The sequence below is a fragment of the Canis lupus genome, chromosome 13, assembly GCF_048164855.1.
Source record: "Canis lupus baileyi chromosome 13, mCanLup2.hap1, whole genome shotgun sequence".
NCBI lineage: Eukaryota > Metazoa > Chordata > Mammalia > Carnivora > Canidae > Canis > Canis lupus.
In genome coordinates, this window is record NC_132850.1 from 10,219,341 (window position 1) to 10,232,716 (window position 13,376).

Genomic DNA, 13,376 nt, shown 5'->3' on the forward strand with positions numbered 1-13,376 from the left:
GGTTCAAGAATTTAGCTTTTCCATTATTTTTAAGAGTAGGTTAAAATGGTCAGTAAGGCAGGATTTTTGGAATGGACAAAGGATGAATTCAGGGAAAGGGGGAAGAAAAAAATAGGTGATTTACACTATAATACAGACTTGTGTTTTAATTTTAGCATGAGGAAGGTAGTGGTAAATTTTGCAAGTGTACGTTTTTTAAAGATTTAAAAAATATTTTTTAAAGATTTATTTGTGAGAGACACACAGAGAGAGGCAGAGACATAGGCAGAGGGAAAAGCAGCCTCCTGGTGGGGAGCCTGATGCGGTATTCGATCCCAGGACCCTGGGATCACGACCTGAGCTGAAGGCAGACCCTCAACCACTGAGTCACCCAGGTGCCTCACAGGTATAACTTTTACAATGGAATAAGTAAGCTGGATTGGGAAGGTATATCAGCTGATGTTCAGTTAGGAGCACAAAAACACTTTAGGTATTTTACCCATAGTGATCTGTGTATAGTGTTGAAAAGGCGAGAACAAAAGATGATATTTCCCAGAGATCAGTAAGTGCTGAAAGCCATTACTGCCCCTAATGCTGGAGGAACAAAAGGGAAGATACAGCTTGCCTGTCTGCATTCATAGTCCTTAACCAATTTTCTAAGCTTTTAACCCTTTGCAAAGCAAAGAGTGCAGAAAGGTGGGAATCGGACAGAGTTCTAAATGAAGCGCTAAGAAGGAAGATAACAATGGAAACTACACAAAAGTTTGTCTTCCAACAGCTAGAAGAGGGATGACATGATAGTAATTCCTGGGGCAGTTTGTATGCCTACAAGAAGGAACTGATAGGGTGAGTGGATAAAGATGTTTTATATCACAGAGATGGAAAGGGTATTTGACAAATATGGAGGAAAACCTCATCAAACAACATCCACCAGGGGGAGCACATCAGCACTGTGGGCTTTTGTATTTGAGGTTTAGGCCTGTGGTATAGATTTTGGAATGTTTGGATGGCTGGAGTCTTTCTCTGGAGAGAGCTGGGGAAGAGAAGAGGTGATGATGATGGTGGCACTAATGAATACTTAGGTCTAAGTGATCTAATGCTGGTACAGAGTGATGTTAATGGTATTATTGTAAAGATAAAGCTAAGAATTGTAAGCATATGTTTGTGAGAAGTAACTTCAGTGGCTGATGCTCAAATTTTTGCCAGGTTTTTTGTTTTGCTGCTTTTTGGTAGCTTCTTTATGATCACTGATTTGCAAGATTTGTTCAGTGCCTGTGATTAGAATTTTTCCTCTCAGATGCCTTTTGTAACTTCTCTGATGACTGATAGCCTCATTAGGAAGTGGAGCAAAGTGAAAAGGACATGGATGCTGGGGAGAGTCAGATTGCTGCTGGTTGGTCCTGTGACCTTTGACAAATTATCTATGTTCTCTGTAACTTGATTACTTTGCCTGTGAAAGGGAGATAGCCATAGTACCTACCTTACAGGGTTAATATAAGGATTAAAAATAATATGTTAATCACGTATTATCAGGTGCTTAGCATAGTGTCTGGCACACGAGAAGTCCTTAATAAAATGTTCTTGCATTTTCTTACACCTCTCTTTTTCACCTATGCCTCGTAGATTCTGAACCTCATTCTAAGAAATGTGCTCGAGTACAGTGGTTTATCCGATTCTGTGAAGTTCCTGTCAGTAAACGGCATTTGCTGGGACGGAAGCCTGCTGCACAGGAGATATTCTGGTATGATTACCCTGCCTGTAACAGCAACATTAATGCTGAGACCATCATTGGCCGGGTGCAGGTAGGTGATGTCTCGATACTCACTTCTATCTTGGAGCTTATTTCTGGCTGCCTCCTAAACTGCATGACCTCAAAAATATTCCTGGCTCTAACTTATGCCATGGAAATAAATTTTTTTCCTGTTTGTTGTCTCTTCTGCTTGCTACCTACTTCATCTCAATAAATATTTATTGAGAGCACTTTCCATGTGTTAGGAGCCTCCTGGAGGAAGTGACATTTAGGTTGTGACCTGAGGGATAAGCAGGAATTAGCATATGTATCTCAGTGGGAAATTATATTTAGCTGTGAATGTGGCAGGCATAAAGCATTTTAAGGCTGGATACACTTACTTAAATGAGGACTTCACCTTGAGTAGATCAGTACAAAGAGTGTTAGTTGCTAAGACCAAATTTGTATTATGGGATTTTGTGATGAATCAGGTTCTAATGAGCTGAAGGTTGAATGGAGACACTGGTTTAGAGACTAAGATACAGGTTATTTCCTGAGCTACTTCAGGCCCCCCAAATAGGGGATTATATCATGATATGAAGATGGTCCCAAGTTTAGTTTAATGGTAGAGCAGAGAGACTTAGGTCTGGCATGACCATAGTCAGATTTTTCCAGTCTATGAGCCCAGCATAACATATGCCTCAAGATAATTTGTCTCTGAGTTAAATGAGTAAAGGATTGAAAGGCAGATATAGAAGTTGAAGCAGCAAAATGGGTGGATTTAGAAAGGCAGAGAAAGAAAGGCAGGAGCATGATGGGGTGGGAAGGCTGAGCAGGACTGTGATAAGCCAAGCTCAGCTGGGAGTGATGGAAGGCCATTGGGAAGAGTACTAAGCACTCAGGAAGTAAAGTGGGGCCAGATTTTAGAAGGTACCAAAAAGCAGTTTAATAATCAAATCTTGCTGTAGCAGGGAGCCATTATAGCCTTGAGCAGGGGAGCATGCTTAGAGAAGTTGTTGTGGGGAAATTTGGCATGAGTGAATAGATTGGACTGGATATCATACCCTATAGCTAAAAGCCTGGAAAGATGCTATGCCATGTCTGTGCCTCTTTAGTTTGGAAGAGTGACATTCTGGGTAAGGATGCAGATGTGAATGCTATTTAATCATAGCTCTCATGAAGCATCCCTTGGCTCATTTGGTTCTCATTTCTTCCTGTTCATCTATACTTCTTATATACAGGTAGTAGCTTTGGGCCCAGATGAGGTGATACCTATGGATCTGAAAAATGAGGAGACACTCTTTGTGAAACTATCTTGGAATGAGAAGACATTCAGACCACTATCCTCAGAATTATTTGCAGAGTTTGATAAGCTACGAGAATGCAGTCCTAGGTGCCAGAAGCCTGTGGGAGCCAAGACTAAGGCCGTAAGAAGCCCTTCTTGGACCAGAGCAGAGCATGATATCAAAAGGATTGAATCAAGGCACTCTACCTCCAAATCTCGCCCAACTCCTTCCCATCCTGCCACCCCAAGGGCAAAGAAGAGACTGGAACTCAGTGGTAAGTGTGAGATGAGTCACAGTGGGGAATATTGAGACTATAGGAATATGATAAAATATGTACTCCTGCTACAGTATCGAATTAGTGCAGCAGTGGGCCAGGTACTGAGTGGATACATGTTGAAATACACATAACATAAAATTTACCACTTTAGTCATTTTTAAGTGTACAGTTAGTGACATTGAATACATTCATGTTTTTGTACAGCCATCCCCATCATCTGAAACTGAAACTCTATAACCAATAGGTCATAACTTCCCATTTCTCCATCCCCCATCCTTGAGCAACCACCACCATTCTGGATTTGACTACTCTAGATACCTCATTTTCTTTTCTTTTCTTTTCTTTTTTTTTTAAATTTTATTCATTTATTCATGAGAGACACAGAGAGGCAGAGACAGGCAGAGGGAGAAGCAGGCTTCTTCCAGGGAGCCTGATGAGGGACTCGATCCCTGGACCTGGATCACACCCTGAGCCGAAGACAGACGCTCAACTGCTGAGCCACCCAGGCTCCCAAGATCCCTCATTTTCTTTTCCTGAATTTGACTATTTTAAGGTACCTCATTTAAGTGGAATCATACAGAACGTATCCTTTTCTGACTCATTTAAGTTGGCACAGTGTCCTCAAGGACCATCCATGTTGCGGCGTCAAAATTTCTTTTTTTAAAAAAGATTGAGGTATAACTAACGTACAGCATGTTATTAGTTTCAGGTATGTAACCTAATGAGTTGTTTATATGTATCATCATACATGTTTACAAATATTATTTTCCTGAGGTGAGAACTTTTAGGATTTACTCTCATAGCAACTTTCAGATATGCAATAACAGTATTCTTAACTATAGTTGCCACTATACCTCCACATACACTATATCCTTATGACTTATTTACTTTGTAACTGCAAGTTAGTACATTTTGACCTCCTTCAGCCATTTCACCCACCCTGACTGGTGACTACCTATCTGTTCTCTATATCTATGAGTTTGGTTTTTTTGTTTTTTTATTTAAAATTTAGATTCCACATATAAGTGAGATCATACAGTATTTGTCTTTCTCTGATTTACTTAGTGTAATGCCCTCAAGGTCCATTCATGTTGTTGCAAATGGTAGGATTTTATTCCTTTTTTGGCTGAAAAATATTCCTCTGTGTGTGTGTGTGTGTGTGTGTGTATGTATCTTTATCCATTCATTCATTAACGGACACTTCATGCTGCTTCCATATTTTGGCTATTGTGTATAATGCCTGCATGGCAGTGCATCTATTTTTTCAAGTTAGTGTTTTCATTTTCGTCAGATAAGTATACAAAAGTACAATTGCCAGATTGTATTTAATTTTTTGAGGAGCCTCCATACTGTTTTCCATAGTGGTTATTACCAATTTACATTCTCACCAACAGTGCATGAAGGTTCCTTTTTTCCCATATCCTCACCAATACTTGTCTTTTTTTTTTTTTTTTTTTTAAATTTTATTTATTTATTCATGAAAGACACAAATAGAGAGAGAGAGAGGCAGGCTCCATGCAGGGAGCCCGATGTGGGACTCGATCCCAGGATTCCAGGATCACGCCCCGGGCCGAAGGTGGCGCTAAACTGCTGAGCCACTCAGGCTGCCCATACCAATACTTCTAATCTGTACCACAGGGTTCTTCCCCTCCTTCCCATTTTCCATTGTTGTATTTCCCTTCTTCAAGAAGAGTTCTGGCTCCCAGGAGCAATCCTGATACACACACAGTGTATCAGTTATTTGTTTAGTAATCTTTTGGAATTTCCCAAATGTTTTACATGTTTATGTTAAGCTCCTAAGTATTCACTATATTAAGGAGCTATCAAGAATACAGATAACTTATACTTAGCCAACCTGGCACATATGCAAAGGATTCAGAAGGACTAATGACACATAACAGGATGATAATTGGTAACATCATTTAGAAATAAATGGCAGTATTTTTTGATATTTTTTAAAAAATATTTATTTGAGAGAGTGAGTGAGAGAGAGTTTGAGCCAGGTAGGGGAAGGGAGAAACAGACTCCCTGCTGAGCTGGGTGTCCAACATGGGGGCTCTATCCCAGGACCCTAGGATCGTGACCTGAACCGAAGGCAAACATTTCACTGACTGACCCAACCAGGTGCCCCTTGACTATTGATTTTGCAGAACCTTGACAGTTAGGGTAAGAAATCTGGACTTGACATAATTATATAATTAGAGGAGAGAGAATATGAAAAAATTTTTGATTTTTTTTTTTAAAGATTTTATTTATTTACTCATGAGAGACAGAGAGAGAGAGAGGCAGAGACACAGGCAGAGGGAGAAGCAGGCTCCACACAGGGAGCCCGATGTGGGACTCGATCCCGGGTTTCCAGGATCACGCCCTGGGCTGAAGGCAGACACTCAACCACTGAGCCACCCAGGTACCCCTGGATTGTTTTTAATAGGGGAAAATGAAGTATATGAGGGAGACCAGGACACTGGAACATTTTTATATTGATCTAGATATAAGTTACCCTCGTATTCACCACACAGGTGCTAGATAACTTCCTGCACTTTATCTGCAGCTAATCCCAACATAGCCATGGACTGTGACTAAAGTGAACATCTCTGTGCCCAGTACTTTCCTGCCTTGTTGCCTTTACTCACATCGATCTCATTTATTCTCCCTCTAGTTCCTTTTCCTCCCCTTTCATCTCTGTTGAAATCTTGCCTTTTTTCAAGGTCTATCTCAACAGCCATATTGGAACTTAGGTGCTCAAGGACACTTTTACTTCAAATTACAGGCAATTATGTGTATCATCTCCCCTGTTATACTAGAGTGTCTTATGGATGGGGACCAGGATTGAGTCTCATTCAGTGTTTGTTTTCTCCTATCACCTGGCATGTACTCTGTCATTTTTGCAGCTCCATTGATATCTGAATGAATGGCTGGGTTCCTGGTGCCTTATGGTAAGAGGGAAGCAAATCCAGGTGTGGGTCTGTGTATTCACGGAACCCATTTGATTGCCTCCAGTGATCCACCTCCTCTCTATGTTTGTGTAGATAGAATCTGACTTAGGAAGAATCTAGGTCTTATTGTTACTCAGTCGAGCCACTGATAGAAATTTTTTCAAATGCTGTTAAATGGGGCCTGAGGGCTTGCAGAATCACCTCTGGTTAAGAATCAGTCTTTTGGGAAGTTTTTACTTCAGGGAACTTCTGAACATTTATCCACAAAAGCTGATTTAACAGCTGACCTATGGTTCTAACTAGTAAAATCACCTATGGAATTTAGAAGACATGAAAAATTATGAGAGCTAGCTAGCCTGGGGAAAGAAAGCATGGAGTGATTAAAAATATGGGCAACTCATAGGGCATCTAGATGGCTCAGTCAGTTAAGTGTCTGACTCTTGATTTCAGCTCAAGTCGTGATCTCAGAGTCAGGAGATCAAGCCTTGCATCGGGCTCTGCAATAAGTATAGAACCTGCTTAAGATTCTCGCTCGCTCTGCACTCTCCCTCTGTGTGTGCACAGGTGCACTCAAAAATAATAATAATAAAGTAACTGGCCCCTAAAATACAATGAGGCAGCAAGCCTTTGAAAAAAAAGTATATATATTTATATACATGGACAGCGGTGTGTGTGTGTGTGTGTATGTATACATATACATATATATTTTTTTAACTCCTATCTTTGTAAAACTTCAGTGGATGAATTTAGCTATAATGAGATTGAGGTTGTATATTAGTGCTTATTATAAAATTCATGCATTGTCCGTGGTAATTTCTTTTGGGATTAGGTTTCCCTAGGACACCTAGCACTAGGATTTCCCAGCAGAATTCAGGGGCCTTGTTGGATTCTCCCGGAAGAAGTAAAAGAAAAGTGGCCTTATCTGAGATCACCTCACCTACTAAGAGGTCTCAGCCTGATGAACTTCATACCTTGTCTCCAGCTCTGAAAACTCCACAGAAAACTGGAGAGATTCACAGCTCATGTGCCAGGAATGACAAGAAGGCATCACCTGACTGTCAGAGAATCCTGAGAACCCGAGTCCCAGCTTTGAATACCATGGAGATTATTGAGGAAAGAACACTTAAGCCTATCTACAGGGGCTGGCCATCCTCGGTGGTGCCTTCCGTGATTCTGACACCAAAAAACATCAAAAAGAGGTGACTGGGCCTTAGCCTACCTCCCACAGAGCAAACTGAGATCTTTTATGTGATGTGCAATGTGTGGGACATGGCTGTTCAAGGTAGAACAGCAAGTCTCAGATCTGATTGTTGTGGCATCACCCAGGAACCTTTCCAAAATATAGATTTCTGAGCCTCTTCCCAGATGTACTGAATCAATTTCCAAATGTTAGGCCCAGGGATCTGCATTTGGAAATGCTCTTGGGATGATTCTGATATATTTGGCTGTCCTTTGGGGAATCACTGCTCTAGGAAATAATGTCCCAAACCTGGAATGCTTCACAGTCCTGCTGTGGCTCTTTGCCACATGTTAACACTCACTCTCTTTGTCTGTTTTTGTTCTTTTTTTTTAATTTTTAAGATTTTATTTATTTATTCATGAGAGACACACAGAGAGAGAGAGAGGCAAAAACACAGGCTGAGGGACAAGCAGGCTCCATGCAGGGAGCCCGACGTGGGACTCGATCCCGGGTCTCCAAGATCATGCCCTGGGCAGAAGTCGGCACCAAACCGCTGAGCCACCTGGGCTGCCCATGTTCTTTGTTTTTTTAAACTAGAAACCATTCTCAAATACATATAGTACAAGAAGATAATACACCTAGAACAAACTTTGCAGTTTGACACGAGACAATGTTTATAAATAATGGGCTGCACAAATAATGTCATGACCAAATAGAGATTACACATTGCCATATTTCCTGCTCAGAAACTACTCCAGTACCTGGTATATATTGGGTTTGCTTGGTAAATGCTTTGTATTGAATATATAGCTGCATTTCTGCTCACCTTGAGCCTGGACGGTAAATGCATCAATGGCTCAGAAATGAAAGAGGACGAGAAGCTCTGCCTAGCATAAGTCTGATTTCAATGATAAGCTTCAGGCAAACTTTTATCTTTTCTTTTTTTTTTTTTTAAGATATTATTTATTTATTCATGAGAGACACAGAGAGAGAGAGGCAGAGACACAGTCAGAGGGAGGAGCAGGCTCCATACAGGAAGCCTGATGCGGGACTTGATCATGGGACTCGATCCCGGAACTCCAGAGTCATGCCCTGGGCCGAAGGCAGGCGCCAAACCACTGAACCACCCAGGGATCCCCTTATCTTCGGTTTTGAGTTAGGCTTCAATTATAAACTTTTTGGCAAAGTGTGATTAATTCCTTCCAAAGTAGCTGTAAAAGAAGAGGAGCCAGTCAGGCCACTGACCACTGCTGGCGCCTGCTGCTGATTTCTAGTACCCAAAACTGTTTCTTGTAATCTTGCTGTGATATCTTGCAGGGAGGCAGAAGAACCAGAAGCTCAGGATGAAACTACCTCTACCTCGCATCGGATCCGTAGAAAAAGTTCTTTCTTGACTTTGAATCGGATTAGGCAGCAGCTTCGGTAAGACTGTTCTAAGCAGGCAGAAAATGTTTGTCACTGCCATCTATGCTATCTATCATCTCATTTCTTAAAGCCTCCTGTATTGCTTGTTTGTTATTTGCTATTCCATTAAATTTGCCTTTACTTAGTATGTGTGGGATTGTGTTAATTCATAGTTTGAAAGGAGCAGGAAATGCTGCCCTGGGTTCAGGGGGGCGTCCCAGGAGCCCTTATTTTCATACCCAGTAAGGCTGTTAGTGGAGTGCCTAAAAGCATGAACTTTGATTCTGCAACTTGGATTTAAACCTGAGCTTTGTCATACTATGTAACCTTGGAAGGGTTACTTCACTTTTCTTTTTTTTTTTTTTTTAATATTTATTTATTCATTGTGTGTGGGGGGGTGCAGGGACACAGGCAGAGGGAGAAGCAGGCTCCATGCAGGGAGCCCGACTCGGGACTCAATCCCAGGACCCCAGGATCACACCCCGGGCCGAAGGCAGGTGCCAAACTGCCGAGCCACCCAGGGATCCCTTACTTCACTTTTCTAAGCCTCAGTTTACTCTTCTATAAAATGGGAATAATAATATACAAGTCACAAGGTTGTTGAAGGAGTTAATAAGATAATAAAATTAAAGCCCTTAGCAGAGCATCACAGTAACAAGGGCCCAAGAAGCAGAGCATATCCTATATTACTTGGTTGCAGGAAAGACTATATCTCTAGTCCACAGTGACCTATTAGCGAGCTTTTTATTTAGACACTGAATATCAGAAATAATGTGTCCCACCATTCAGGTTTTTAGGTAATAGTATAAGTAACCAAGAAGAGGATGAGTTTCTGCCAGCAGCAGAGATTTCAGACTCTAGCAGTGAGGAGGAAGAGACTTCTACACCACCCCTTCGAGGGAGAACATCCAGCAGGGTGTCCAGGGACCCAAGCTCGTCCATGAAGTCATCCTTACAGACCCCCTCAAAGACACCAAAGAAAACCGTAAGGCTCTTTTAGGTTTGTTTGCAGGGAAGGATCCTTCTCTCAATTTTAAAATTGTGGTGGCTGAGGTCACACAGTAGTAACAGCTGGATTCTGAGGGCGTCTATCATGCTCAAAGTTATTCCACTTGGAATATTCATAGAGGAAAAGATCTTCGTGAACCCTAGGACTGAACATGAATTCAGTAGACAATGATTTTGAATCCGAGTTCCTTTTAAGATACAGAGCCAAATAGCCAAGAGACAGACTTCCTGAGGGAGGGATGAGACCTGGCTCCTCATCTTTGCATTCCCCACAAACCTAGCAGAGTGCTTTTTGTGTAATCAGGGGATGCAGGGGCAAGAGCACCTGGCTCCAGGGGTCCTGAGCAGACCAGGTTTGGCTACTTGACACTGACAAAGTCCAAAAGCAGAGAGACCAGTGGGGGTGAAACCAGAAAGGAGTTTATTTCAGTGAAGCCACCACGGGGAAGAGAGCAGACTAGCATCTCAAAGTCTGTCTCCGAAGTGCTGAAAACACATGTAGATGTCTACCAGAAAAATGTGGGACAAAGGTGAGTGGGTACATGCTAGTGGGCAGTAAAGTCAGGTCAGTGATTATCATGGGGCCTGACCTGCGGAGGGGAGGTCTTGCTTTTGTCAGGGTGGTGGTTATAGCTTGAGGGGTAGTTTCAGTTCCCATCAAGGGATGTGTTGCCCACATAAAGAGATAAGTTAGAAAGAAGAACTAAATCAGAAAGTATAGTCTAAGGTCAAAATGGCAGTGAAGTCCTCTTTCAAGTGCTCAGTGGGTATCAAGTCTGGAGTCCAGGGCTACTGGGCTATGTAATGTTTTTGTTGTGCCACTTGATTGACCTGAGAAATAGGAGTACTACTGAGGTGTTGGAAATGTGTTGTGTAAAGGAAGTTGGAAAAGGTAAATGGCCATCTCTTCTGCTTCCTGTGGAATTTTAGCAGAATGTTAAAAGCTATTAAAAGAGGGTCTTCCCATGTTCAAATATGTTGGAGAAATGTTTGGATTACACAGTTAAATTGGTTCATTGTCATAGGACTTCTCAAGGCCATAAATTTATTAATGTTATTGTGGCCTTCCAAGAGTCTTTGATCAGGAAACTCTTCTCATTGAATGGAGCAAATTGTTTTTAGGAAATGCCTATTTAGGAGATTTTGTCTACAGCTGATCTCCATCTTTCCATATCAAGAAAAAGGTGATTGTGCTTGGGCTGAAGTCAAAAAAGACCTCCAGGGAAGGAAGTCAAATACTTCACCTTTGGATTAGAGGTAGTCTTAACCTGGGGTTTCTCATTATGCAAACAGCCCACAAGGTTCTGATTGCGTCTGCTGGGTCCTACCCAGAAAAGGGATATTAGAGTGTGAAGGCATCTTTAGCATAATAAAAAAGTCAGAAGTCCACCAAGGTTTTTTTTTGGGGGGGGGGGGGGCGGGAACCAAGGTTTTTTTTTTTACTTTCTCAGCGAGGTTTTGGTACTCCTTTCTTATTACCTCCAAGTTAATGGTTGTAAAAGTGTTAGGATCTAAGCACTTTCTGCCTGAGTAAGAGTTGGAGAGATTGTTCCTACTTCACTGCCTGGTGGAAATCAGAGGGTGGATAAGGGAAAGGCCTCCTTGGAAGGGAGTGCTTTGTGGGAAGACCAAGAAGGTACCGTAGGAGACCTGTGCGCTGCCAGTAGCAAGGAAGAAAAGAGAGTAGGGCTGTTAGCCTACACTGAACAGTGACCTGGGGGTTTGGAGTTGAAAAATCTGGTGAAGTCTCTACCAGTCTGGATTATGGAAGTCCTGAACTAAAGTTTGACCATATTTTCAAATGAGTCTAAAGGAGAAACATAGGACTCAAAAACTAGGTTTATACCTCCTACCTTACTGTGTATAGGACAGAGTAATTAGGATTTCTTAATCATTTCTTGTCTTTCAGGAAAATGTTACTTTTAAATAGTATTTCATTCTTTACTCAGATTGACATGTTTTTCAAATTCCGATATTGTGTATAAATGAGAAAAAAGAAATTGTGTTTGGCCTGTGAACAGCATACCTAATGTGAGAGAGAAAGGGACTAAGAGATCCACCACTTCTCCTGCCATATTATCATGAATCAGAGTTGCTGATTTGTCCTAAATGGTGTTTTTGCTTTGGGTTTTTTCCTTCTGAAATATGTTCTCTTTTTTTGACTACAGCCCAAGCCTCATACGCCACGTCATGCCACTCCCCAGATCCGCAGCCGAAACCTGGCTGCCCAGGAGCCAGCCAGTGTGCTGGAGGAGGCCCGGCTGAGGTGACACTGCTCGTGGGCCCCTTTTAGATAGGCAGAAATGGGTCTCTGCTTTCATTCACGTCAAACAAGTAATTTGTAGTCATTCGTATACGTCATGAAGGTAGAGAGTAAAATGAATATGTGTGTTTAGAGAGAAGAAACCTTTAAAGCGTTGTCTGAGTGGGATAGTGGGGACATGTTTTCGAAGGAGTAACCTTCCAGACTACTGCCACCATTTGCTCAATGATAGAAGGTGGCCGGTGAGTCAGAACACCGCTTCTCCATGATGGCACCCTTTAGACCTATGCGGGAACTTTCTCAGAATATATAAGCCATGATCCTCCCAGCAAACAAGTAAATCAGAATCCCTTGTGGGATAAGGTCCACTATAATTTAGGAAAGCTCCCTGGGTAACATGTACCCTTGGTTAGAACCTATCAGTTGAGTAATTTGGGTGGAGAAAGGGCTTATGAGGCCAAATGTAGAGATTTGAGAATGAAGGCATTCCTGTGGATTTATGATTGAAGTTTCATATAGAGACTACACAATAAAATAAGCCATTTGTTACCAAGGAGATGGTGAAATGTTTCTGATATCTTCATTTTCCCTTATGTGCCACGGATCATAGGCTGCATGTTTCTGCTGTACCTGAGTCTCTTCCCTGTCGGGAACAGGAATTCCAAAACATCTACAACTTTGTGGAAAGCAAACTCCTTGACCATACAGGAGGGTGAGTCATGCTGAGGCAGACGGGACGATCTGGGGAGAAGGCCCCTGCTAGCATACTACCTCAGGTGTCACAGTTTAACCAACTGGTCTTTCCCCAGTGTCAGGAGAACAGGCAAAATTGTTACTGAAGCCTGAAGGCTTCTAGAGCAGTTTTTGTCAAACTAGTTCTCTAGGAGGAAAAATTCTGTTTTTCAGAGAAAATGAAACTGGTCTTCTTTGCATACAGTATTGCTTGTGTAGAAGGAATGATTCTATGACAAGACATGGTTATGTCTTGCTCTGACTAGCCTCCAAGGATGGCTTACTACCTCCACCTCCACATATCAGGGGTCTGGGCCCTTCCTTTGGCACACGTCCCCACACCTCTCACTGGTGCTACTGTGAGGCAGCCGGCACAGACTTAGCCCACAGGTCTTCCCTTCTTGCCATAGGTGCATGTACATCTCTGGGGTCCCCGGGACAGGGAAAACTGCCACTGTTCACGAGGTGATACGCTGCCTGCAGCAGGCAGCCAAGGCAAATGATGTTCCTCCCTTTCAATACATCGAGGTCAATGGCATGAAATTGACAGAGCCACATCAAGTCTATGTGCAAATCTTACAG

At 42.2% G+C, this 13,376-nt stretch overlaps 1 protein-coding gene across 5 annotated transcripts in view; it reads left to right on the forward strand.

Moving 5' to 3' along the window:
* ORC1 (origin recognition complex subunit 1) overlaps positions 1–13,376 on the forward strand; it is a 29,800-nt gene that overhangs the window by 7,063 nt on the left and 9,361 nt on the right. For 4 of the 5 annotated variants that reach the window (XM_072772103.1, XM_072772102.1, XM_072772106.1 and 1 more), the window contains 8 exons: positions 1,603–1,781; positions 2,950–3,268; positions 7,037–7,406; positions 8,705–8,809; positions 9,581–9,776; positions 11,968–12,065; positions 12,673–12,774; positions 13,205–13,376. In XM_072772103.1, coding sequence (XP_072628204.1) covers positions 1,603–1,781; positions 2,950–3,268; positions 7,037–7,406; positions 8,705–8,809; positions 9,581–9,776; positions 11,968–12,065; positions 12,673–12,774; positions 13,205–13,376 — 1,541 coding nt within the window. The remainder of the gene's footprint in view (positions 1–1,602; positions 1,782–2,949; positions 3,269–7,036; positions 7,407–8,704; positions 8,810–9,580; positions 9,777–11,967; positions 12,066–12,672; positions 12,775–13,204) is intronic. The other variant, XM_072772107.1, reaches the window with a different exon arrangement.